The following is a 27,380-nucleotide window of genomic DNA, read 5'->3' as shown; positions in this document are numbered from 1 at the left end:
ACTATCACAGAATGTGCCGCATTGTTCCAGAAAATTCCCCCTTTCTTGCCACATAATCTAGTAAATCCTGCTGCCTAATTTGGTCCTTCCCTGCCACACAATTCCAGTGGCCCTGCTTATGCTTGAAAAAGTCTCTGTTGTAGGAGAGGACTACAGAAGTGTTCCACAATTGTGGGTTATATTTTAAGATGGTGATTCTTTGGACAGTTCCCTTGCTGGAGAACTAGTGTCATGAATAAGGGTCCTTTCTACCCTCCAAGTACTGGATAGTTTAATTTTGTATTTATTTAAGTGGAAACTAAAATATTCTTGTGCCTGAAGAATGCTTCTCAGTTCCTCCTTGTTCTTCTCCCATGTAGCTGGAATTTTCTCCGCAGACGCTCTGCTGTTATGGGAAACAGCTCTGCACCATCCCTCGGGATGCCACCTACTACAGTTACCAAAACAGGTAAGAACCACACCACGGCCTGTCTCCAGTGCATGCACACTCAGGCTGCTGATGGGAAGTGTGCTTGCAAGACTAGTAACATCAAGGCATGGGTGCCATCCTGTTTCTATGCCAAAGTCCCAACTATCCAATCAGGCATAGTCACTGAAGTGTGTGTTGCTTTGTTTCCAACTCCTACTCACCCAAAATCCATTCTTAAATTATAAAGGTGCAGCGATAAGACCTTTGGTGCACCATACTCCATGTGTTCTTCACAGTTAACAGCTGTAATATGTCTTGTAAGTGGTACGAGAGTATTACACAAATGTCAATGCTGTACTTCACTTTCAGACATTAATCAAACCTAGCAAAATGGGATATGCCTGTGAACCTGATTAGTTCAGTCCCTGAAAGGCTTCTGATCTCTGTATCGAAGTACACTTAATATCTATACATTCCTTTCTGATATCCTACCTACTGTACAGGAATGTACGCAAGCACACTTATCCTGTCATTGTGGCAGAAAGAGCAGTCCGTGCATATTCAGGCTGCAATGTGTCCCATTCCCATTCCCTTTCCTGGTGGTTGGTCATTCTTTTTGCTTGGAAGGATGAAATTTGTAAGGGGCTGTTTTATGTTAACTGACTATTTCCTGCAAACTACCCTTGTCTGCTGTGCTGCACTGTTCTTCTGTTAACTCGTTGGGTCTCATTCCTGTTTAAAAGTCACATTCGTTACAGCAGGATCCCCTGCATCTGTGTAAAATTCCATAGACGCTCTTATGTCTTTTGCACACTATCTAATAAAGATACCTGACATGTGAGTTAGGGGAGCTGGGTTGTTTTCATTCATTAGCAAAGGCTTGGCCATGGAACACATATGTCTTCCTAGAGTCTTTTTCTTAAATAAAAGTCTTGCTTAGGGTAATGAAGGATTTTAGAAAGCTTCTAATTTCTCTAGTACCTGACCTGACACCATGAGGTGTTTTAGGGATTCTCTGAATAATCCTTATTCTTCACTTGATGTTGGTAACTAGAAGGGCACATGCTTGGTACTGATTAATTCTCTGCTTAGGGTACCTGACCTGTGAAATCTGGTAGACATGGCGGCAGGTAGTCTTGGAAATGCAATTGCCATATGTAGGGGACCTATGCAAGAAAGCCTGTATGTTTTGTAGTGTGGTCTTATATCCATTTCCCCTCTGCAGTGAAGGATGCAGGCCCCCACTCAGACGTAGTATAGATTTACGTTAAGTTTTCATTTAACAGTGGCAAGAAATGTGCATGTCTTGGACAAGCCTTCCCAATATTGTGGTGAGAGGGCTTGAGGGTGCTGGGGCTTCATTGAGGCGAGGTCTTGGAGTATCCTTCCCTCTCCATGGGGGAACATCTGGGAAAGGTTCACCGTTTTTACAGAAATAACACATTGAATGCAGGGGAACCGTTTCCGTAGTAAGAAGGGTGCATGATCTGTTTGTTTCCTTCATGGAAGGGGAAAGGGTGATCGTGGGTGTTTCCTTGATGCGCCCTGTTTTGCCGATTATTTGCTGCTTGTAACCCCCATGGTCAGAATCAATGCTAATCTGTGCTTTGCTTGGCTTTCTGCTCTGTGTTGTCTTGTCCTGCTTCTGTCTGTCCTGCCCCTCCTACCCTCTCCTCGTTGTGTTTTTTTTCCTCCCATCTCTTGCTTGTCCTGTCCGGCACTGGCTTTTGATTGCAAATTTTTCAAAAAATGTTGCAAACGCGGTCCAAAAAAATCTCGACGCCCTGCGACAAACGGTGAATGTCCCCATTGGCGTGGCGACCTGGTGTGTGCTCCTGTCCCCTCCCGCGGCGTGCTCTGATTGCTGGCTGTGCTTGTGTGGACGGAACAGTTCACCCAAATATGGCCTTATCGCTGACAGGTACCACTTCTGCGAGAAATGCTTCAACGAAATCCAGGGGGAAAGTGTTTCTCTGGGGGATGACCCCACCCAGCCGCAGACGTGAGTATCTCAAATTAGTTTTTTTTTCTCTTACATGAACATTATGGTGAGAGCATTGTCTGTGATGCTCAGTGTCTAGTTTTATTTCAAATGTATGTGTGGTCCCTTAGGGAGCCTACAGTCTCTGTATAGATTATTGAAGCTTTTCCTCATGTATTATGATAAAATGTGTTTCTGTGTCTAGTGACCAGTGATTGGATCGTGCCTGTCTCATGGCTGGCTTGTGATTGAGTCCTTTTTTTCTGTCCTTTTAATGTCTTGTGATTCAATCTGCTAACATGGGTTATGGTTGAGCCACTTGTCTGTCCTTGGTATGGCTAGTGATTCATTCAGCTGTGTATGCCTGTAAACTGGATTGCTTGTTTTTCAGCAGGGGCTTAGCCCTTTTCGGTCACTGATGGAGAGTCCAATGAAATGTAAAGAGTGAGTACAAGTAGGAGACTCCACTGACAATTAAAAAGTCTTTGCCTCTATATGGTAGAGGTGTGTTGTCAAAGTCTCCCACAATGCTTTGATCCTCAGGAGACTTCTGAGCTTAATTTGTTTCTAAACAACTTAAGGATCTCTGAAAACTTGATCCTAATTTTGCATCATTTGAGTAGTCTATTACCTTATTTTAGGTTTTGTAGCTGCTTCGTTGTTTTTCTTGTGCAGGTCTTGTTTTCCGGACTTTACATTTTTTTTAAATCTTTTTTTTTGTGTCCAAAGCAACATGCTGTTTCTGAGGATTCTTGATGTATATCTAATGGTTCTGAACTCCATTTGTGTTTTTGAGACCGTTGGACACTCGAGAAGCCCTTTTAAAGCAGGGCATGAAAGTAGTCTCAGCCCCACTCTGTGACTACTGAGTGCATTCAGTTCTTTCTTTTTTGCCTATCAGTTCACTAAAGATTTGGAAAGATGGAGCCTTGTGGAAATCCCAGCAGAGTGTCTCTTCAAAAGCAAATGCCTTCTTGAGTAGAGGCCTTGGACGAACGCTCTGTCATGATTTGTGCAGGCACCCCCATCCACTACTGAACTGCTGAGTAACATAGGGAAAGTGCTCACATTTTGAAAAAGCATCTCTTGTCCCTTGGGAATCCTGCATTATGTACTTGTGGCCCTTTAGGCGTTCACCCCCTTTACTGCATCATGCTGTCATTGGCCCAGTCTCTTGGTTGTCTTCAAGCTAAAGTAGAACAGATTCTTGACATCCGATGTGTGATGTTGAAGTAGTAGCTATCATTAGGAAGGTGACTAGGTTTCGGATGATGGAAGATCCCATTTATTCAAAGCAAACTAAACCTCCAGGCCCATCTACCAGAAGACAAGATAAGGACAGGATGCATACTTCTTACCATTCAATCTTAAAAACTATTATAAAGGTAAGTAACTTGTTTCTTAAATCCCATCAAGAGGAGACAATCTGTGAGTATCTAGCAGATTTTATAGGATATTTTCTGATGGTGAGGTGGCTAGATTTCTTCTATTTTGAAATAAATTTAGTCATTGATGTTTTTTCCCCGAGAGACTTGTATTCGGCGCTGGCGTTATTGCACGCCTCTTGGACATGATTCGACACAGCTCACTAGGGAGTGACTGATCGCTTTTAACAGATAAGTACTGATCTAGTATTGACCACTGCATGCACAAATGGCAAAATCCTATTAGGGAGTGACTGATTGCCATCAAATTCACAAGGACTATTTTGGATCACTATATCTACATGGCTGGGCTGACTGGAATGTACAGTTTTAGTGAAAATGAATAAAGATAGCCTTGCTGAATAATCTTAAGTTTGGCTCCCTCTTTGTATTTGGATCAGAAGCAGAAAACTATGCTTTGAACTGTTCTGAATTTCAACAGAAGGACTATTGCTAGATATGAGTATTCCCTCTACTATAAGGTTGTTTTTCTCAGGGCTTTATCAGGTGGAACTTGAGTTGCAGCACCCACAAGAAATTAAGTCCTGGCAGAGGTCTGTAGGACCACTGCATGGTTTTCTGCCCAGATTTCAGATTAAAATATTGTGTGGATTCAGACGCTCACTCGCAGGTACAGCAGGCAAATCTCCCATACCACATAGATCCCTGAAGTATACCCTTCCAATTGTTTTTACTCCTTCAAATTAGATTAAAAAATTATAGTGAAGACTAGAAGTGTATTTGCTGTTCAAGTGGTCATCTTCCTCTGAAGTTATTGACCCTTCCATTCACTGTGGTTTTACTTGTGTGGGTTACCTGTTTAAAAACGGCTCCTAAAGAGTAAAGCATTGTGGGACTACTGTCCATAACCGTAACCGTCTTAAATTCAGTGCTCTGGTGTATTTTGACTTTTTCAATACTGTTGTGGGATCTTCCTTATAGTGTGGAAAGTATTCAGAGGTTGAGCAAAATACCAGTAGTATGGATGTGGGCCTTCACTGTAAGTAACTTATCCTTATCCCTCAAGGATGCTTTTGATTGGGTCTCGTAAGTGATTGGTGTCCAGTATTAGATCTTGCCAAGGATTGTGTTAGAACATTTGTGACCTCAAGATGGTTTGCTGTGTAAGTGGTCACTTGTGTCCAATCTTGTAAATGTTTATCATGTGATTGGATAACTTAAGTTTAACTTGAGAATGTTAGAAACTGGTCCTCTGTCAGACATGGAAAATGTGTATTAGGTGTTTGGAATACCTGTGTATTGCGCATGAAGGTTTGTGGTTGGATCTGTGAACTGTGTGTGTTAGGCTGACTAGGGGCCTGCTATTAGATTAAATGCAACTGTATTCTCTCTTTAGGACTATTGGCAAAGAGCAATTTTCCAAGCGGAAGAACGACACGCTGGACCCTGAGCTGTAAGTGATGCTGTAACCTCTCATCTGGTTGAAGTGTGAGTGGTTTGGCCATATCCTAGCATGTGGCAGTCAACTTTAACAAGCCTTCCTTATGCAAAGTGGCCAAGGACATAGCCTCCGCATAGCAGCAGGTGAAACCAGGGTCCTGGCCTCTGTGTATCAGCCTGTGATTCATTTAACTATCAGGGGAGTAACTGCTGATGTCTATACAAGAGCATGCATTGCATGACCAGTAGGAATTATCCTCTGTTTAGTAGTGGGACCCACTAAGCCCTGATCTCTGGCCATGAATGTGTGGGCCGGAAGAAGCTGTTGTAGTCTGTTATAACACAGTTTCTTTCTTTCTTCAGCTTTGTTGAATGTATAGAATGCAGCCGTAAGATGCATCAAATCTGTGTGCTTCATAATGACACCATCTGGCCAACAGGGTAAGGATTTGCTGTTCTCCCCCTTCAAGCCCTTTTCTCAATTCTGTTTTTCCACCATATCCTTGTATGTTTGCTCCATGTCTATTCTCTGCCTGACTCAGTCATCAATTTCTTTCCTCTGCTATCTTTTCCCATCATGTCCTTTTGGTATCGCTCCTCTTCTACTCTTTCTATACAACTCATTTTCTTACCTGTGCTCTGTCATCCTCTTCCTTTAAGCCTCCCCTCTGTTTCCACAGCCCTTCTCCTGTTTCCTTACTCCCAGTTTGCCCTCTTATATCGCATAGCTTAGTTTCCTGTACAGTCCTACCCATCCTAGCCAACTCTCCTTTACCTACTCCTTTCATCGCCTATTCTCACAATATCCATTCCATCTTGCCTTTGTTCTACACTCCTCCCATATTGGAGCCTTCATAAATTCAATGTTTCGACCGAATCTCTGTGGTTGGACTCAGAAGGCGCAAAACACTTAACACAGTAGCCTATCCACTTCCTTGAGTGTGCCTTTCTTTGGCTTGTGATCACAGATGATGACCGGCATAAGCGCGTATCCTGCTACTATCCTCAGAATTTTGCTCTTTTGTTCCAAGGCCACAAGTTGAGTTCAGTGTTCTGATCCCTACGAACTACTGTTTTTTTTTTTTTTAGTTCTCATCCTTAAATAAGAGTGAAACTGTAAAAGCAGAGCTATCTTCAGGAGATTTGCTTTTGTGCTTAATGACCCCCAGAAGTAATTGACCTGCTAGAATACACACTTTTCCTGAAGCTGTTGAGTGCTACTTATCCCTCCTCTTTCTGGCAGCCTGTTGCTTTTGATGGTAGTATGAAGTGTTTTGTTGCTCATAAGGTGGCCACGAGACAGTCTTTCTCACTCCAGCACCTCACACCTATAAAAAAATACGTAGTACAGTAACTAGTAAATCTATACACATTAGTGCTTATTCCTCCAAAATGTTCTGTACATGCCATGCTTAAGTGCAGCCACAAGACTGTTGAAATATCAGCTTTACTACCAAGACCTCATGCTTGTTAGCAAAATGGTTCCCACATAGGCCATGTGCACATTGGCTCTTGCTAGGGTTATATAGTTCTATAAATGCAAATACAGCACACAACTATGTCAGCAGACTGTAGTGACTGAAAATGCTGGGCAGAGGTTAGTTGGGAAGGGGATGGAGACACAGTTGTTTTTTTGACTGTGTTAATTACATTTGATCACATCTTTTTGCTGAACTCACTGTTTCTGGGCCACTAGTCCGTGCCCATCCTGGAACTGGGCCACTGCAAGAGCCTGAATGCCAGGCAGTGTCTTAAAGAAGATAATGCCATTGATCAGCACTTTTGCCAGTAGGGGAACACATCTCGAGGCATGGTAGAGGTTTTCCATTACTGCCACACATCAGGTTACCTAATCAGATACTATACCCTGAGAGTTCATCCAACAGTGATCTCCAGAATCTAAATGCATCTTGGTGCACATTTGTTTTCAGAGGATTAAGATGTTCATTAAAGAGCCATTTAAGTCTTCCATATGATCTTTGAAAAAATCCTTACATAGGAGTTTTGATACATGTCTAGCCAAAAGAGGCATCCTTTTCAACTAGTGCTAAAATCTGAATTAAATTTTATGACCTGAAATATGACCTTTATTCTTTTGATTACATATGCAACCTAAGGCATTGATCTTCAGGTGCCCTCTCAGGTTAGATTTTTCTATGACAGTCGCCTGGACTACTCCTTCATTCATCCCAATGGTATCACTCATTTGTACCTACACCAAGTGATAATCTACCAATTTTTTTCAAGACCTTTCCTCTTTGGCAGGGAAATTGCTACTAGGTGGATGTGAGGTCTGTCTGCATTACATGTACAGAATCCATAAATTGTCTCTTTTGGTGTTGCTTCGTAGAGTCAAAGGGCTTGCAGACAAGGGATTGCCAGATAGATTCCTTGTCTTGTCATAAAATAGTGAGTGTTTGACAAGAATTGCTCTGGTGTAGACTGCTTGCTGTGGATTGTCACATGGCTGCCCCGCTGTTCACATTCAATAAGGACTACTGCATGAATATGCTGCCAGATTGTCCCGCTGAGCCCTTTTCCTTCTACCCATGATTATAATTCTGCTTGAAATTTTAAGTTATTGCACTCAGCTCCATATTACTTATCCCAGTTCTCAGATGTAGATATCATTCATTGACTGACATGCAACCTACACTAATCCACGGTCAGTCATTATTCTACTTTCTAGACTAGTGCTTTAGAAGAGAGCCCCTGGAGGTGTAAATTGAGCCTGTACACCACTTTGGGCAATCGGCAAACCCCAAACAAAGAGGTGAACTTGATGCTCTGTTAAATGTGTTGCACAGATTCTCAACTTGACAGAGGCAGTGGGTCTTAACAGATTCTAATGCTATTGAACTGTTACAGTTAAGTAACTTCTGTTCCCTTTACCGGTTCTTACTCTTCTGTCATTTTCTAGGAGATGCACTTCATTTGTAGCCATGTTTATTAATTTTACTTCTCCCTGTATCCCCCTCTCCTACCACTTCCTACTCCTGTCACCCAACTCCTCCATTTTAATTTCCCCAACTTTTCTCTCCCCTACTGTTAGTTGGGGGGAAACTTGTACTCCTGATGCCCAAATCGTCTGTTTAATGTCCACTGCATTTCCTCATCTCCCTCCTCCACCTCTTTTCCTCTGAGCTAATTTTTAGACACAGCCCAGCATCTTTTTTTGCTCTATTTCAGTTTTGTCTGTGACGGTTGCCTGAAGAAGAGTGGGCGCACTAGAAAAGAGAACAAGTTCTCAGCAAAAAGTAAGTCTTGGGAGGGTACCCATCAGTGCACAGCAGTTTGGGGTGGCCCATCTAGGAACATGCACTTTAGTTGTGGCTTTTTGAAGGATAGTGATTGATGTATCCTGTTGAAGGACATCCGCTTTCGGTGTCTTGTCAGTTTGCGGTTTTGTGCCACTCATCAAGGCAAGTGTCTCTTTGCTGGTGTCCAGCCACGAAGCAGAGGGTCTTTGCTTACAAAATATAATGTAAAAACATTTGTTGTGACAAAGCAGTTTTAAGAGACAGTGCTTGTGGCCAATAAGCTCAGAGGAGCTTTTACATAACTATCAAGAGTAGACAGGCAGAGGGAAGCGTCTTATAGATAATCAGTACAGGATGTGCTTGTAACCTAAAAACCAGAGGCACTTTCGCTTCAACCCATCAGGTTCAGAAGCTTAGCTTGTGACGTATTAGCCTTTACGTGCACCATTTAGTCACTGGTGGCCCTAGCCTGGCAGCATGTGCTGCACCCGTGCAAGGCATATCACAAACTCCATTTAAATCGCAAAAACCTTTAGGCAAAGGATGGGATTGAGAGACGCAAACTATCTTAAAACACTTGCAGCTGCTACTGCTTGCGCTGTTCTGCTAAATAGTGTACTTTTACTGTGCCTGTCTGTTTTTCCAATGAGTGGTAAATACATCTCATGAGCAGTGAGAACCTCGCATGTGCTTTTGAAAGGCTATCTACTCCCTCTGTCCTCAGGGCTTGTAGGTAATCAAGTTAGACACTTGGTAACTGAATTTTATTTTGCATTCACAAGTTTGATGTGAGATATGATAACATTAGCCATTCATGGCTTTTCAGCCTACTGCATATTGCATTGCTGTGCTTCTAGTTATACTTTTAAGAACGACATTATGGGCTCAAAGCCATAGCATGTGACTTGCTATTGGCTAAAGTGTTAGAATTTGTTGAAGGTGTTATATGTGACATGGAGCCACTTGTGAAGGATATTTATGTTCTAATGTTGTCTAGTCCATGTCAAAAATGTTCACTCTGGCAATGCAAAACCTTGCGTTGTGTATTGTTAATTATTATACCAATATTCACAATAGAAAAAGGTACAATATAGCAGTTCAACATTGCCTATCAGAACAAATAAAGAACAAGTAGCAGTGGGAACATCACATGGTTCACTCACATGTGAAATGGGTGCAACACAGGTAACTAACACAGGCCTTGAAAAATCCACTTGCAATTTAGCGCGTCATCGCGATCACTTTCGCTTTCAGAGCGATCGTGATGACTTTAGTTTTTACGGCCGCGTGGCCTTACTTTTACTGCCGCACGGCCAATGCTTGTTGGAGTTCTGCTCGTGCATGCTGTTTGTGTTGTAGCGTGAATCCGCTGTACTAGGGTGAAGGATGCACTACATTTCGTGGGGGACTTTGGGGAAGAGCGGAGCCCTTTGCTATAACACCCAAATAACGAGTCGAGACATTAAAGGATATAGGTCAGGCCACGAATTCTAATGAGTAAATAAATATTAACATATATAAATAGGATAAAGGCTTATAAATAAACATATTTGTTCAACATTTCTAAGTTTCTCCATTAGTACAAACGATTCTTTCATCGAATTGGGTAACAATTATTGAAAGTAAGCATCTTTTTAAACATGGAACATTCAAGAAAACCTCCTTGTCTTGATGAGGTTGCTGGGATAGCCAAGACATGTAAGCTTGTCGTGTTGCTTATTTATATAACCTATATTGTTATGAAACATGAGTGAAGCAAATTATTTTATATTAAGCATACAGAAGTGGCGTTTTTACAGAGCGTTTATCGCGAACTGAATTACTTTGCTCTCAACTGAATTGTTAAGGAAAATGATACATTATTAGGTAAAGCGGTGGCCTGTGGATCACACAATTTGATCAAGCGGGGAAGCCGGGATTTGACACTAGGATTGCATATTGTGCAGTACACAGACTATAGGGTTACACCTTCTCTCTTCCAATTAACTCTAGAGGTCCATGCTTTGTGCTTAGTTATTGTTATACAACTAGTGGCAGTATACAGAGTTCAGTAAATACACCTACCACACCTTGAATCAAGCTGGCACTATACGCACATATATACACGTTATGTTACTGACATTTGTGGAGCGCACGTACACCAGTCGGTTTCTTAGCGCTAAGGCCAGTCAAGTCAGCAGCTCGCGGTATTAGTTGTAGGCTTGTCTAAAGAGCCATGCTTTTAGTAGTTGTTTACATGTTATAAGATTTGATGGTGTGTTTTCCGTTTGGAATGTTGTGAGAAAGTGGCTCTGTATATACTGTTCCCTAATAGGTACAGGGTGTACAGAGTCCACAGTCCCCCAGAGGCTGATAGAGGTCAAAGTTAGGTATGACCTTACTCTCAAAAGTGGTAGCTTGGTCGAGCAGTAAGGCAGTACCAGAGGACAGTGTAAAGCATTTATTGTACACACTCAGTCAGCAAATGGTTTCACACACTCAATAACTGAACTCTAGGCCAATGATTTGTATATATAAAATATATGCTTGTTTTATTTTTAGAACCACAAAGGGGGTAAAAATATACTTTCTCAGAATGAGAGGCTGAATATAAATACTTTTGTTTCAAGCAATAAATTTGTGTAAACAGTCACAGTTGGTTGCAATAAACAATCCTATTTCCTAAACATAACAATGCATTGAGCTCAATGGTAAATTTAGGTTATTTGTAATAAATTACTTTTCAGATTACTTTTGGAATTCCAGGTCTGGATCCTAGAACCAGCCTGGGGTCAGTATTCAGAATCAAGTGATGAAAGTCGACTTAATAACTGTAATGATTTTTAAATAATATTTAGCTATTTCAAAAGTTAGCACTTAGAAAATATTTCACAGAAAACATTCAATGGATCTCTATGGCAAGAAATTCAAATTGCAGGTAGAGTACTTAATCGTTACTTTAGTAATCCAGGACTGGGTGCCTAGACCCAGGACTGGGGTCCTTATCAAAAGCAGGTAAGTAATTTCGTTTGCAGAATTGGTACGATTTTAGAAGAATATTTCAAATTTGCAAAAGTAGACACTTAGAAGAAATTTCACAGAAAAGCAGACAATGGTTTCCTATGGGAGAAAAATGAGTTAGAAGTAAGTATAGTTGTGAACACTTTTCAGAGTCAGGGCTGGGCACCAAGATCCAGCACTGGGAGCTCACCTAGGAGCAGGTGAGTAAATTCGTTTTTGTCACTTGGCTGATTTTTGGTGAATTTTTGCAGTTTTGAAAAGTTCACACTTAGAAGATTTTTGAAGAAAAAGCCAGTCAATGTTACCCTATGAGGAAAATGAAGTTAGCGGTTTAAGGGTAAGTACTCGACTGGTAGTGTTGAAATTCCGGGCATGGACTCAGGGGTCCCCCAGTGTCAGGTAAGTACAGTTGATTCACCCTCAGCGGTTTCAGGACGGCCGGGTGCAGAGAGAGTTGGGCCCAATGTTATCCTATGAGGGATAGGGGGGCCTTGGTTGGTGGCTGCTGTCTGGCAAGCCACGCGGCTGTGGGAGCTGGGCTCCTGGTCACTTACTCAGGGTAAGTGGGGAAGTAGGTTAGAGTAGAGAGGGCACTGCCAGGGCCACTCGGGCGGCTGGGTGCAGGGTGCTTTTGAGCCTTAGGGCGCTCAATGGAAATCAATGGGAATATTCCGGTTTGGAAAGAGGCTGCAGGCTCGGGGACGAGGATGTTTCAGGTGCCACCACCACTTCGAGAGGTAAGTTGGGTAGTTGTAGGTTAGGTGGGTACCCCGGGATTGGGCACAGGGGGTCGCAGGGCGCCGGGTGCAGGGGTGCCTTTTGACGTCGGGAATCTTACCCTCTGGTTGATCGCGGCTGGGGTGGCACTTGGTTCTGAGGCTGCAGGGTTCTTCCGGGATGTCGAGGGGGGTCCTTGGGTGCCGGACTCTGGGTCACAGTCGCCGTGGGGTCGTCCTCTGGGTCTTTGTCCACTCCGGCACTGGCCAGGCTTGGCTGGTGCAGAGTGTGTTGGGTCCGCGGTCCCGGGCTGGTGCCAGGGATAGCAAGTAGGTTTCTTGAGTAGAGCCTCTACTCGTGGGAGTCCCAGGGGCTTAGAGCTAAAGGGTAGCCAGGTCCTCCGGGGTTGGTGAGGTTGCTGGCCACGTGGAATGCCGCGCTGGTGCAGGTTCGAGAGTCGACAGGCCGGTAGGGCTGGGGCCAAAGCAGTTGGTGTCTTCTTCCCTTTTTAGCAGCTGCAGGGCAGGTCTTTGTTCTTCTTGCTCTTCTTGTCGTTTTTCTATCTGGAATCTCAGGAAGGAAGGTTCAGGGGGCCCCTAAATACTAGATTTAGGGGCGTTACAGGTAGGTGAAGGCCAGGGACCAATGGGTCCTTGTCCTGGGGTGGGTACACCCCCTATCCTGCCTCTCTCCTGTGGGAGGGGGGCAGTAGCCTAATCCTGATAGGGTAGGGCCTCCCATCTCCAAGATGGCGAGAGCCCGGAGATGTGCTTCACCTCGCCTCCCCCACCTGAGGGGTGGGGTGGGCAGGCTGGCACATCCCCTGTCCTTGTATGGGGTTTCCGGCCAAGCTTCCCGCCAGAGTGGGGGGTTGCAGTGGCCTGGGGAAACTCCAACTGGCGGCATGCCTTTGAAGCTTCCCTTTGCTCATCCTGGGGGAGGAGATTTCTCACCTCACCCAGGATGTGCATTGTTGCAGGCCCGGGAGAGCAGGGGCTCTCCCACCCAGGGGTCCAGCAACGTGTCTGCTGTGTGGCAGCCTGGGCAGCCTCAGAGCAGACGTGGATTGCAAGTTAGCTGTAAGGGGGTATCTTCTAAGATGCCCTCTGGGGTGCTTAGTACATTAAATCCTACACTGGCATCAGTGTGGGTTCAATGTGCTGAGAAGTTTGATACCAAACTTCCCAGGCTTCAGTGTTGCCAATATGGTGCTGTGGAGCTCGTGTTTGACCAGCTCTCAGCACCATGTATTCTTAAGTGACAGCACTGCACTTACAGTGCCCAGGAATGGACCCGGGTACTGTAGGGGCACAGGGCTCCTGCTCCTGTGCCCACACCATAGGCGTAATGCACCCAGCTAGAGGGGTGGCTGACATATGCCTTGGCAGTGTAGGTGATGGGCATGGTACACAGTGATGTGTGCCATGTCGACTCTTTGTTTTGTCCTGCACCCAGACACTCAGCCTGCAAGGGCAGTGTGTGTGTGTAAGGGTACAGGGCCTCTGAGGGTGGCACAATGAGTGCTGCAGCCCTTAGAGGCCTTCCCTGGTCACAAGGCCCTGGGTACCTAGGGTACCATTTACTAGGGGCTGACATGTGGCTAGGGTTTGCCAATTTGGAGTTTGTGTGGTTTAAGGAAGGAACATAGGCCCTGGGCACCTGATTGGCAGGAACCCAGGGTACACTCAATCGAAGTACATTCAGCAATTTAGCAAAAAGTGGGGGCATACCATGCAAGAAAGATGGCACTTTCTCACAAATGTTTCCACAGACACTGAAGATCAAACACAGTGAAATCGTGCTGATGTAGAGAACTCTGGGAGCTCCAGCCTCGTCTTTGCTGATTGTTTAATTGCTGTCCTTGAGGCGTTTGCCTCTTCCAAAATGCAGAGTCAGCTGTAACTTTAGCATAAAATAGCATCTCCTGCTCTCCTTTGCAATGTCTCTTACCTGGCATGGTTCTCAAAGAGGCTCAACACCTCAGCGACCACAATTACATAATTATCAGAACAGAGAGGTCTGGGAGCCACACACAGTTTGCTCCTTAGGTTGGTAGATTTTAATGAGATTTAGGTGATGTGCAGCATGGCTTCAGGGAGATGGTCTCAGTCTCCCACTGTTCAAGCTCCAGTTTCTACTTCAAAATGTGGGGTAAGGCATTGTCCCCTGTATCCCTCCCACTTGAAAATCAAGAGGGCATAAATTCCCCCATGCCCCGGCGGTCGTATTTGTCTTATCCTTGCATTAACACAAGGTGCGCCAAGTGATAACACCCAATCAAAATCAGTCCCAATTTGTATTTCTCTGACAGTCGTTAAAGTGGAGTTTATCTTCACACTGAACAAGTTTTGTAGGATTCTCCCAGGAGCCACCACTGCTTAGTCAAGTCGGATTGGTGAAGGTGAGAGTCAGTAGAGGAGCCCATTTCAATGAGATGGAATGAATGCGTTTATTTTTTGCGGTATTTGTAGAGAGCACGCATTGTGTGATAGAAGAAGGCTTTGGAGATAATAATTGACATTTAATATCGCAGTAACAAAAGAAGTAAGAATTACAGTAGGTAAATAGAAACAACGGGGAGGAGCCTTCTAGGCCCTTGTACTAGGCTGAAGTTCCAACATTACACGGAATGCAAATCGGCATGTTGTTATGCTAGTTGGCAGTGTTGGTTTTAATGCAGATAATTTCCAGCAGCTTGGATCATATTCTTGCGGCAAACCATATGAGTCTTTGCTGGTTTTCCTTTCTTTCTCAAGTTGGATTTGCACTGACTGTTTGTCGACCCTCCAACTTTTGATAGCTTTTCCTCAGGTAGTGTGGTTGTTCCAGGTGTCTGGCTTCATGGATGATGCTGCAAACTATGAAGGTGATATGCTCTTATAAAGAGAATGTGTGAGAAAGTGCCATCTTTCTTGCAAGGTATGCCCCCACTTTTTGCTGAATTGCTGAATGTACTTTGAGTGTGCCCTGGACTCCTGCCAATCAGGTGCTCAGGGCCTGTGTTCCTTCCCTAAACCCTAAAACCCAAATTGGCAAACCCTGGCCACATGTCAGCCCCTGGTAAATGGTACCCTAGGTACCCAGGGCCTTGTGACCAGGGAAGGCCTCTAAGGGCTGCAGCACTTATTGTGCCACCCTTAGAGGCCCTGTACCCTAACACAAACACACTGCCCTTACAGGCTGAGTGTCTGGGTACAAGACACATCAGAGTTGACATGGCACACATCCCTGTGTGCCATGCCCACAACCTACACTGCCCTGGCATACATCAGCCACCCCTCTAGCTGGGTGCCCTATGCAAGTGGTGTGGGCACAGGAGCATGAGCCCTGTGCCCCTACAGTATCCAGGTCCATTTCTTGGTATCAAACTTCTCAGCACATTAAACCCGCACTGATGCCAGTGTGGGATTTAATGTACAAAGCACTACAGAGGGCGTCTTAGAGATGCCCCCTGAAACCTAACCTATAATCCACGTCTGGTCTGAGAGGCTACCTTGGCTGCCACACAGCAGACTTGTTGCTGGACCCCTGGGTGGCGAGCCCCCGCTCTCCTGGGCCTGCAACAATGCACATCCTGGGCGAGGTGCTAGGTCTCCTCCCCCAGGATGGGCAGGGGGAAGCTTCAAAGGCATGCCGCCTTTGTGAACTTCCCCAGGCCACTTGCAACCCACCACTCTGGCGGGAAGCTAGGCCGGAAACCCCAAATAAGGACAGGGGATGTGCCAGCCTCGGCCAACCCCACCCCTCAGGTGGGGAGGCGAGGTGAAGCACATCTCCGGGCTCTCGCCATCTTGAAGATGGGAAGCCCTGCCCAATCAGGACTAGGCTACTGCCCTCCTCCCACAGGAGAGTGGCAGGATAGGGGGTGTACCCACCCCAGGGCAGGGACCCGTTGGTCCCTGCCCTTTACCTACCTGTAACGCCCCTGAATATAGTATTTAGGGGCACCCTGAACCTTCCTTCCTTAGATTCTAGATTCCCCTGCTGTGCAGCTACTAAGAAGAGGAAGACACCAACTGCTTTGGCCCCAGCCCTACCGACCTGTCAACCCTCGAACCTGCTTAATCCTGGCACCTCTTGTGGCCAGCAACCTCACCAACCCCGGAGGACCTGGCTACCTTGTGACTCTGAGCATCTGGGACTCCCATGAGCAGTGGCTCTGCTCAAAGCAAGTTCTAACCCCTGGCATCAGCCCGGAACCGCAAACCCTGCATACTCTGCACCCGCCAAGCCTAGCCTGTGCCGGAGTGAACAAAGACCCCGAGGACGTCCCCCCGGCGACTGTGACCCCGAATCCGGCACCCAAGGACTCACCTCGACGCTCCTGACGACGCCTGCAGCCTCAGAACCCGGTACCCCACAACCGCGATCAACAGAGGGTAAGATTTCCCGACATCAAAAGGCACCCCTGCGGCCCCCTGTGCCAAACTCCTGGGTACCTACCTATCCTCAAACTACCCAACTTACCTCTCAAAGTGGTGGTGGCACTTGAAGAATCTTCGTCCCCGAGCTTGCAGCCTTTGTTCATCCTGGAGCTTTCCCATTGAAATCCATTGAGCGCCCGAAGGCTCAAAAGCCCCCTGCACCCAGCCGCCCGAGTGGGCCTGGTAGTGTAACCTCTACACCTATCTACCTCCCCATTTGCCCTGAGCAAGTGACCAGGAGCCCAGCTCCCACAGCCGCGTGGCCTGCTAGTCAGCAGCCACCAACCAAGGCCCCCCTGCCTCCCATAGGATAACATTGGGCCTAACTCACTCTGCACCCGGCTGCCCCTGTGCCGCTGAGGGTGTAACAACTGTACTTACCTGACCCTGGGAGACCCCTGAGTCTGTGCCCAGAACCTTAACTCTGCCAGTCGAGTACTTACCCAAAAGCCGATAACCTAATTTTCTTCCGTAGGGTATCATTGACTGCTTTCTTCTGAAATTTCTTGTAAGTGTGGAGTTTCTAAAACTTAAAATATTCACCTAAAATCAACCGAGTAATGAAAACGAAAATGCTCACCTGCTATTAGGAGAGATCCCAGTGCTGGATCTTGGTGCCCAGCACTGACCCTGAAAAGTACTCACAACCGTACTTGCCATTAACCCAATTTTCTTCCATAGGAAATCATTGACTGTTTTTCTGTGAAATTTCTTCTAAGTGTCGATTTTTGCAAACTACAAATATTCTTTAAAAATCGTACCAACTGTGAAAACGTAATTACTTACCTATTTTAGATAGAGGTCCCAGTACTGAGCTTAGGAGCCCAGTACTGGATTACAAAAGTAACGAGAACATACTGTTCGAGGCATATGAGCTGCAGATTACACACTTTTGCATAGATCGCCATCTGGTGTTTGGTCCGGATGTTTGCACTTGTTTTTGTCCCGGAAAGTCTTTGGAAGTCACAAGGTGTGTGACTCCTCTTTAGGATCATAGTGCGCATAGGCATCGGCTCCATCTTTAGATTGTTTTTTTCCGCCATTGGGTTTGAATGCGTTTCTCGCGCTGCAGTTCGGAACAGTTACCGATTCCAGTTTCGACACGCAATCCTTCACCTTTTCGACGGTATTGTCTCGAACGCGACCCCTAATCGGCGCGCATCTCTACCAATCTTCCATTCCGGTCGTCGAAGCAGGCCTTCGGGCCGACCTGAGCCTTGGCATCTGGCTCATAGAAAGGACGCCATTTAAGAAGTGTCCTCAATGTGGGTCGAAGTTTCCCCACACTGATCTGCATGAGGTGTGTAACCTCTGCCTCACTCCCGAGCATGAGGCCAGAGACTGTCCCGCTTGTGCCTCCCTCCACTCAAAGACCACTATCCAGGATCGACGAGCTCGAAGGACCATGGCTCGCTCGTTGAGTTTGATCCCCAACGACATCTTCCACGAGGGTGTCGATGTGCCAGAGGAGCGGGTTGAAGAAGAGCTCATCAGCGCCTCCAAAGCCGATGACTCCGACGTCGAAGAAGTGACTCCAGCTCAACGGGTTGTAAGTACTGACGTCTACCCCGACCCACTCCCTACAACATCAAAGGCTTCGGTCACACCTTCGCCTTCGGGCTCAGGTGCACACCGACACACTGCTTCCCATGCCCCGCCCTCGGACCCGGCACAGAAGCCTACCAAGCCTTCCGGCGACTCGGGCTAGAGTCTGCCTGTTACCGGTGCCCAAACCCAATCATCGGCACCGATAAAGAAGCCGCACCCATCCTTGGGACCGACTGCTATTTCAACCCCGAAGCCTTCGGGACCGAAGACTCCAACTAGTGATTCCCCGGCACCGACAAAAACACTCTGAGCCGACGAAGCCACTCCCCAAAAGTTCGGACTCGCGCTCTTCGGAGCCGAAAAAGACATCGACACTGAAAAAACACACAGAATCCGACAAATTGCATGGCTCCAAGCCCAAAACAGCACCACAGCCAGCGCCGAAAAAGCCCTCGATGCCGACACCGAACACCCAAACTTCTTCGGAGGAGCTTTTTCAACCAGACCCTCAACAAAAAACTTTAACTAAAGACCCTAAAACCGGTCAATTGACTCTGTTCCCGGAAAATAGCACTAGACATGCCTGCACCAGCTCCACCACCTAAAAAGAGGAATAAAGCAACATCACCTCTTACGGTACCCTCTCCACCACCACCTCCACCCCTCCCACCTTGGTCTCCTACGCCATCCCCTCCACCAGTAGATGACGACACTCATGATGACACGGGACGGTGACAACAACATGCCAATAGATGACCCCAGTCCTCCAGGCTCCCCTGACACATGGGAGGACTATAATACGCCTGATGTCCCTAATGTACCACAAGAGGACATCTACCGCTCTAGACCTTCACCACCAAAAGATACCATGGGGTTTAATCAGCTAATACACCAGGCTACCATGGGGTCGACCTCCATACAGATCCAGTCGAAGATGACTTTCGATACCACCCAAAGGTCCACATCCACTTTGCCCATGCTCAAAGGGGTGATTAAACACGCTACAGAAGTATTTAAAGACCCTGTCAGGACTAGAATCATCAATCCTAGAATTGAAAAGAAATACAAAGCTGCCCCTACAGACCCAGCTTACATTAGGGGCCCTGTTCCATTAGACTCCATGGTCGTCTCAAATGCTAGGAAACGGGCTAATTCGAAGACAACAGGTGATGCACCTCCACCCAACAAAGAGTCTAAACTCCTGGATGCCTCTGGCAAAAGAACAGCGTCCCAGGCAGCTAATATTTGGTGCATTGCAAATACTCAAGCCCTGTTAGCCAGATACTATAGGGCTCACTATGATGAGTTGGAGTCCCTGCTCCAACACCTCCCTGACAAATACAAACGTAAGGCCAACGACCTAATACAAGAGGGTAAAGTTATCACCAACACCTCTATCCGGTGTGCTCTTTATGTAGCAGATACCGCGTCCAGAGCAGTGAACACAAGCGTCCTTCTTCGCAGACACGCGTGGCTACGCATTTTCGGGTTTAAACCTGAGGTGCAAAGCTCTATACTAAATGAACCATTCGACCAGCAGCACCTCTTTGGCCCCAATGTTGATGCGTCCCTTGAGAAGATGAAAAAGGACACAGATCCAGCCAAATCAATGGGAGCCTTGCAATCGCAAGCTCTCAGACGTTCTTTTCGTCGCTCATCCTACAGGGGCAACTCCAGGGGGATACTCGTCTGACACCCATCCACCTCCTACAAGACTCCCACCCAATCCACCTTCACCAGAGGTTACCACAGAGGAGGATACCGAGGTAACAATAACAAAGGCAGAGGCAAGACGAACAACACCTGCTCTGCTACCACCCCTGCCCTTCCCTCCGCTTCCCCCAGACCATTCCACTCCTGTCGGGAGAAGACTACAGCAGTTCCTTCCTGTCTTGACCAACATCACTACAGACAGGTGGGTGCGACAAATAGTGCAATCAGGTTACTGTCTCGAACTTACCTCTACCCCCAAACATTCCACCCAAACAGCGTCCAATGTCAGCAGACAATTTGTCACCTCTCAAACAGGAGATAATTTCCTTACTACAAAAAAGTGCACTAGAACCAGTTCCCCTGCACCAACAAAACAAGGGAGTTTACTCCCTATATTTTCTCATGCCAAAGAAGGATGGCTCTCTTGAGCCCTACTCTAGACCTCAGACCACTAAACAGGTACATACAATCAGACCACTTCTACATGGTTACAGTTAAGCAAGTCCTCCAACTACTTTCACAGGGAGACTTCCTGGGTACCTTAGATCTCAAGGACGCCTATTTCCATATTCCTATACACGCTGCTCACAGAAAATATTTCAGGTTTGTGGTGGACAGGCAGCACTATCAATTCAAAGTACTCCCTTTCGGAGTCACAACAGCACCAAGGGTATCCACCAAGTGCCTAGCAGTAGTCGCAGCACATCTAAGAAGACAACACATTCACATCTTCCCATACCTCGACGACTGGTTCATAAAAGCCAGCTCGTACAACCAGTATGTTCATCACACTCATGCGACTATCCAATTACTCCACGACCTGGGGTTCACAGTAAACCACACCAAGTCTCATCTGTAAATCTCACACACACAACAATACCTCGGTGCCACGATAAATGCCTCAAAAGCGTTTGCCTATCCCAGTCCAGCAAGGATAGCAAGCATTTTAGCTCTTACCCAAATTTCAGCCAGCTCGAGTGTTCATGCAGCTCATAGGAATGATGGCCTCTTGCATTTTCACAGTGCCTCACGCTAGACTCCAGATGCGTCCCATACAAGTGTGCTTAGCACGACAATGGAACCAGGCTCAAGGTCAGCTAAAAGATCTGGTTTTGGTAGACTGTCGCACTCACCGCTCTCTGCAGTGGTGGAACACCAAAAACCTTTCCAAAGGGCGACCGTTCCTAGAGCCAGTTCCTCAGATTGTCATGACAACAGACGCATCGCTCTCTGGCTGGGGAGCTCACCTATTACATCACACCATACAAGGCAAGTGGACACCTCAACAAAAGTTATTCCACATCAATTACCTGGAATTACTGGCCATATTCCTAGCCCTTAAAGCATTCCAAAAACAAATATCGGGCAAGGCTGTCTTGGTCCGCACCGACATCATGACAGCCATATACTACATCCAAAAACAAGGTGGGACACACACTCTGCAGCTTTCCCAGCTAGCTCAAAACATATGGAGGTGGGCTATACCTCAGAATGTATTTCTTCTAGCCCAACACGTCCCAGGAGTCCAAAACACCATAGCAGATCTGTTAAGTCGTCAAACACAACAGATTGACGAGTGGGAACTCCATCCACAAGTTCTCTAACCATACTTTCAGATATGGGGGCAACCACAGATGGACCTTTTCACAACCCACGAAAACGCCAAATGCCCAAGCTTTGCCGCCAGATACCCACACACCCGCACCCTGAGCGCATCTTCCCGTTTAAAAAAAAAAAGGACATCATCCTTGTTATAGAGTGGTGGTCGCGCGAGTTATAGTTATCTCAACTAACTATAACGGGGGAATTTCATTGGTTTTTTACGAGTGAAATGTCCACCTAACTATAACGTGTGAAACCTATGGTGTTTTTTAAGTGAATTTGCAAGGTTTTTTAAATGCTAATTCCTAACTATAACGTGTGTGAAACCTATGGTTTTTTCAGTGAATTTGTACGGTTTTTTAAATGCGAAGTTATGTATTTATTATTATATTTTTTATTTAATTATTTTACAATAAAGTACGTCTTAAGTTTCAAAAAAAAAAGTTAATGGTTTTTCACCGTGCGCGCACCCCGTTATTTAAAAAAAAAAAAAATATATTAAAATGTCCTTTTCTGCCTTCAGGGACCCCTGACAAAGGCTAGGAGGCTAGGGGGTCAGGAACTCTCTACCCTGCCCCCTTTTCACGCTCGCCACCTTCTTTTTTCACTCTCGCACTCAAAACAAACAAAATGGCGGCCGACACTTCCTGATTTCGGCCGATTCGAACGTTGACTGACATGTAACCACCAACCAGAATTACGCTCGCGCACGTTAGGGTGCGCGTAGGGTGCGTGCACGGTGCGCGGCTATAGATATTTATGTGCTTTTAACTCCATTTTCTCAGGACAGGAACTACTGAACAGACTGACTCCATATATGCAATAGGCACTTCCCTGACCTGAGGACTACCTCTTTGCCAAATTTCCAAGTAATTCTGTTCAGCCGTTCGGGCTGTACCTTCGACTAAAGGTCCTATGGGAAAATGCATGGGGAAAACGCGCTTTGGGACCCCCTTTTTTCTCGGCCCCCGCTTGACGAATCCCCCCCGAGACTTTCAGGGTAGGAGCTGAGCGGAGCGCCCCATTAGTTTTGAAAATTTGGCGAAGATTCGTCAACTGGCGCCAAAGTTATTCAAAATAGAATTTTCAGATTTCCTATGGAAACACGGTCCTAACTATAACTATCTACTGGCGACCGCCAGTAGATTATATATACAGAGTGACCCCAATTCCACCAATTCTGCAGGTGAAACAAAACATTTCGCCCACCCCTACTTGTGACTCGAAAGACTTAATTGGAGAAAAATAATTTGTACACTTCGGAGCACAACACTAGATTGCAGGAGTATGCAGTGCATGTGAATCTACAGCTTTGCACGCCACAAACTGATTCTTACACGCTAAGTAATATATTCCTTTCTGTTCATTGGGAAGTAACCGTTACTACTTATGTTGTTTAAAGCATCGAAGACACAGGTGCCACCTCGTTGAAAAGATTTTCATTGAAGGCCCAGTGCAATCCCAACCTTTGTGCTGCACCTATTGAACAAATTGAGGTCCGCCACTGCATTGAGTCATGCCATTTGTTTCTATATTTCAGGGCTACCAACTACCAGATTGGGAACCTTCCTGGAGAACAGAGTTAATGATTACCTCAGGCGGCAAAGCCATCCCGAGGCGGGTGAGGTGACTGTCAGGGTGGTCCATGCCTCGGACAAGACTGTAGAAGTGAAGCCTGGGATGAAAGCAAAGTAAGTAGGATAGGGTGAATACAAATTTGTGTCTTTTCTGAGGATTTAACAGTGCAAATGTGGAGGAGGCACAACTGCTTCTTCTCCCAGCTTCATGCAAGTATGAGGTAGCTTTTGCTTAACTGAACTGGGAGAGTCCCTCTCCATATTTCATTGAAGTGTGAAGCTTGTCTGGCAGCTATTGATTCATGCTTTCCTGGTGCTCACAAATGTTTTTTTAGTTTATGAAGTTATAGGTTTTTGTGCTCCTAAAAAGTGGCTATAGTGTATGAAATGAACAAGAGAAGGTTAAGGAGTGCAACGCAAATTGTAGCAGTAAGAATTCACTACTGCTTATAGACTATAGACCTGCATCATGTAAATCTTGTAGAAGTACATTATGTAAATCATATTGAAATGGGGTACTCCAAGTTGTGTAGTGTACTTGGGAAGCAAGGAACCAGACTGCAGAGTATTCCAAGGAACCAGACTGCAGAGTTTTCAGAAATAGAATGGGAAGGATTATAAAATTATGGCGCTAAGGAAAGATTCAAGGGGTGGGTAGTCAGTAATGTATGAACAGACCGGGCATTTGTCGTCAGTTATTAGCATTGAAGTTCCCCAGTATTGTTTTTCCTTAGATGTACATGTGCAAATTATTCCCCAAGGTCAGGTGGTGAGTCATCTTAGTATTAACATAGCAGTGTTTTAACACCTCAATTAACATTGAAAACAAATGGAAAACAATGCAACAACACAAGCAACCTCTTTTTATTAACCAAACGCTAGCCACGGTGGAGAGGCCCATGGTTCCAACCCTCACCTGAAGCTGCAACCGTCAGATTTTGTGGTGCATAGTATGAAGCAACAAGGAATCCTATGATCTCTGCACATTTTTGCTCTTTGTCCTACCTTTTGAACTTTTTCTCTGAAGAGACCTTTGTCATCTGGCATGAAAGGAGGAGGCAGTGTTGACTCTTCACTGCACTGAACAGTGGAGGTAAAATGTTTTTGTTCAACTGGCGCCATGCCTAAAGCTGTTCATCCAAGAGGTCTCTTCAAGCCATGTGAGGTGTTTGGGCAAGGAAGATCTTTACTGAGGACCCACACATGAAATGTATATTTTGTCTCAACCAAGCTGGGCATATACCACCAATTGTGATGTGTAGGAAAGTGTGTTTCTGTTGCAGTAACACCCCACTTTTTGCCAGATTTCTGATGAACTTTGACTTGATGTCTGCCCAACACTGCATGAGGCATAGGTAAGTCACCCTCTAGGAAGGGTTCCCTAAGCCACATTCAAGGACCTATCTGCGTGAGCAGACAGGTGTAGAAAGCTGGGTTTCTGTTACAGTAACCCCCACACACACACTTTTTGCCAAGTTTCTGATGCACTTTGACTTGATGGGCCCTGGGTCCCTGCCAATCAGGTTCCCAGGGCCTGTGTTCTTTCCCAAAACTGTACCTTTGTACCCCCAAATGGAAACTCTTGTCTCATGCAAGTTCCTTGTAAAAGGTACCATGGGTACTGTGACCAAGGAAGGGCTACAGCACATATTGTGCCACCTTTAGAGGTCCTGTACCTTAACATATACACACTGCCATTGCAGGCTCCATGTTTTGGTGCAGAGAAAAGTGAACAATCAGCATGTATGTATGTATGTATGTGCGGTCTTGTATAGCGCTCAAATTACCCTTGGGCATCTTGGCGCTTGCATTGGGAACCCGTCCTGGTTTTTCCCTGTGAGATAACCCGTACTGGGCATCCCCAAGGTGAAAGCCAGGCATCCCGCCGCGGGGGGCCGTTGTGGAGATTAAGCAAGCTTGTTGCCCAGAGCTGCATAGTGTGAACTCGTGCTTAGAGTAGGCACCGAAGCAAGAATTATCGAGTCCGTGGACAATTGGGCTCCAGACTCTGCCGCGTCGGGAATCGAACCCTGGTCCTGGGTCTGACCTCTGCTTCAGGGTATGCCTCCTCTAACCAGTGAGCTACACTTCTCCACACATGGCACACATACCTGTATGCCATGCCTGCATCCCACTGCCTATGGTATAGGTAAGACACCCCTCTAGCTGGGTTCACTATACCACTGGTGAGGGTACAATTGCATGAGCACTGTACCCCTACAGTGTCTTAAGTCCATTCTTGGGCATTGTAAGTGCAGTAAAGCCATAAAAAAGTATATGGTCTGGGAGTTTGTCATTACGAACTTCACAGCACCATAATGGCTTTACTGACTTCTGGGAAGTTGGGTATCAAACTGCTCAGCATAATAATAAACCCTGATTCCAGTGTGGGATTTATACTACCATGCACTCAGAGGGCATCTTGGAGATACCCCCCTGAAAAACGACCAGCCTCTGGTGGGTTCCCTGACTGGTAAACACCAGCCCGCCACCACGAGACCTGTTTCTGGACCCCTGTGGTGGAAGCCTTCACTCCCTGGGCCCAGAAACAAAGCCTTTCCTGGGCGGAGGTGTTCACACCTGCCCCAGGTCAGAAAGAGCCATCTGTGGCAGGGGAGCTTCAAAGGCCTTGCTGCCTTTGTAATGCGACCCCCAAGCCCAGTGCTTAATTTGTGCCGGTGCTAGGACCGGGTCTACATGCATTGCTGCAGTGCACGCACGTCATTGATTTTTATTTTGGATAATAATTATTTACCTCACTACTGGCACAGTGTGTTGTGTTGTGCAACTTCAACATCTTCTCGTCCGCACTCCGCAATACTGTCTGTCTGCCTGCCTCTCGAGTCCCGAGTGACTCAGTCCCACTCCAAGTGCTGCCTTCCCGAAAAAATATAAGTACTGGGATGGAGTTTAGCGTCGTGACATGAGCTGCTAGCAGTTCTGAACAATGTGTTTACCAAAGACCAACTGTAGGTGGCGCAAATCAACAAATTAAAAACGAAACCTCGTGACCTTAGACAGAAAATCGTCTTGAATGTCGAACGATTCACCGTCCGTGGGCTAAGCCGAGAGATAACGACTAGAGTGAAAAAGATATGTAGGTTACCTCTTCGTACGAAAGAAACAGCTTGTAGGTGCTTGTGTTAAACCCTTTAAAACACATTATCATGGGGAAAAAGAGCAGCATGACCTTACAGCATGAATCTACAGACTACACGTATGTAAGGAAGTGGCTCTGTATATACTGCACCAAAGTAAGGTTCAGTGTGCACAGTCCACAGAGGTTTGGCAGAGGCTAAAGTTAGATATAACCTTACTCGACTCTCTAAAGTGGTAGCTTGGTCGAGCAGTAAGGCAGTATCAGAGGACAGTGTAAAGCATTTGTTGTACAGTCCGCAAATGGTCTCACACACAAGAACTGAACTCTAGGCCAATTGTTTTGTATATAAAAATATATAGTTGTTTTATTTTAGAACCACAAGTAGGTATCACAATACTTTCTCAGAATGAAATGCTGTAGTTGTATACTTTCAATAAGCAATATACTTTTAAGTGCAATAGTTACAGTTGTTGCAATAGGTGTGAGAAAGTGGCTCTGTATATACTGTTCCCAAATAGGTACAGTATGTGCAGAGTCCACAGTCCCCAGAGGTTTGGCAGAGGCTAAAGTTAGATACAACCTTACTCGACTCTCTAAAGTGGAAGCTTGGTCGAGCAGTAAGGCAGTATCAGAAGACAGTGTAAAGCATTTGTTGCACACACTCAGCAAATGGTCTCACACACTCAAAAACTGAACTCTAGGCCAATGGTTCATATAAAAAATGTGTTTTATTTTAGAACCAACAGTAGGTATTAAAATATACTTTCTCAGAATGAGATGCTTTAGTTAAATACTTTAGCAATATGCAATTGACTTTTGTAGATAGTTACAGGTTGTTGCAGGAGGCAACACAATTTCAAACACAATAATGCATTGAGCTCAATGGAAGATTTAAGTTATTTGCAATAGATTACTTTCAGGATTACTTTTGTAACTCCAGGACTGGATCCTAGATTCATTCCTGGGACAGTTCTTAGAAACAAGTGATAAAAGTCAACTTAGTTACTGTTGTGATTTTTAGGCAATATTTTGCTATTTTAAAAGTTGACAGAAGAAATTTCATAGAAATACAGTCAATGATTCCCTATGGAAAAAAATTCAAGTTGCAGGTAAAGTATGTTCTCGTTACTTTTGTAGTCCAGTACTGGGCTCCTGGACTCAGTACTGGGACCTCTATCTAAAACAGGTAAGTAATTACGCTTTCACAGTTAGCACGATTTTTAA

At 45.7% G+C, this 27,380-nt stretch overlaps 1 protein-coding gene across 7 annotated transcripts in view; it reads left to right on the top strand.

Annotated features, from left to right (window-relative positions):
- Nucleotides 1-27,380, top strand: part of EP300 (EP300 lysine acetyltransferase) — a 520,888-nt gene that overhangs the window by 444,211 nt on the left and 49,297 nt on the right. For 4 of the 7 annotated variants that reach the window (XM_085601052.1, XM_085601051.1, XM_085601050.1 and 1 more), the window contains exons 19-24: nucleotides 360-448; nucleotides 2,331-2,411; nucleotides 5,172-5,228; nucleotides 5,579-5,656; nucleotides 8,405-8,472; nucleotides 23,020-23,170. In XM_085601052.1, the coding sequence (XP_085457178.1) occupies nucleotides 360-448; nucleotides 2,331-2,411; nucleotides 5,172-5,228; nucleotides 5,579-5,656; nucleotides 8,405-8,472; nucleotides 23,020-23,170 (524 nt within the window). Of the gene's footprint in view, nucleotides 1-359; nucleotides 449-2,300; nucleotides 2,412-5,171; nucleotides 5,229-5,578; nucleotides 5,657-8,404; nucleotides 8,473-23,019; nucleotides 23,171-27,380 lie in introns of all 7 variants that reach the window. The other 3 variants (XM_085601048.1, XM_085601047.1, XM_085601046.1) reach the window with 1 other exon arrangement.

Source organism: Triturus cristatus, chromosome 4_2, assembly GCF_964204655.1.
Source record: "Triturus cristatus chromosome 4_2, aTriCri1.1, whole genome shotgun sequence".
NCBI lineage: Eukaryota > Metazoa > Chordata > Amphibia > Caudata > Salamandridae > Triturus > Triturus cristatus.
Note: the sequence above shows the minus strand (reverse complement) of the source record. Positions and strands in the feature narration are given on the sequence as shown.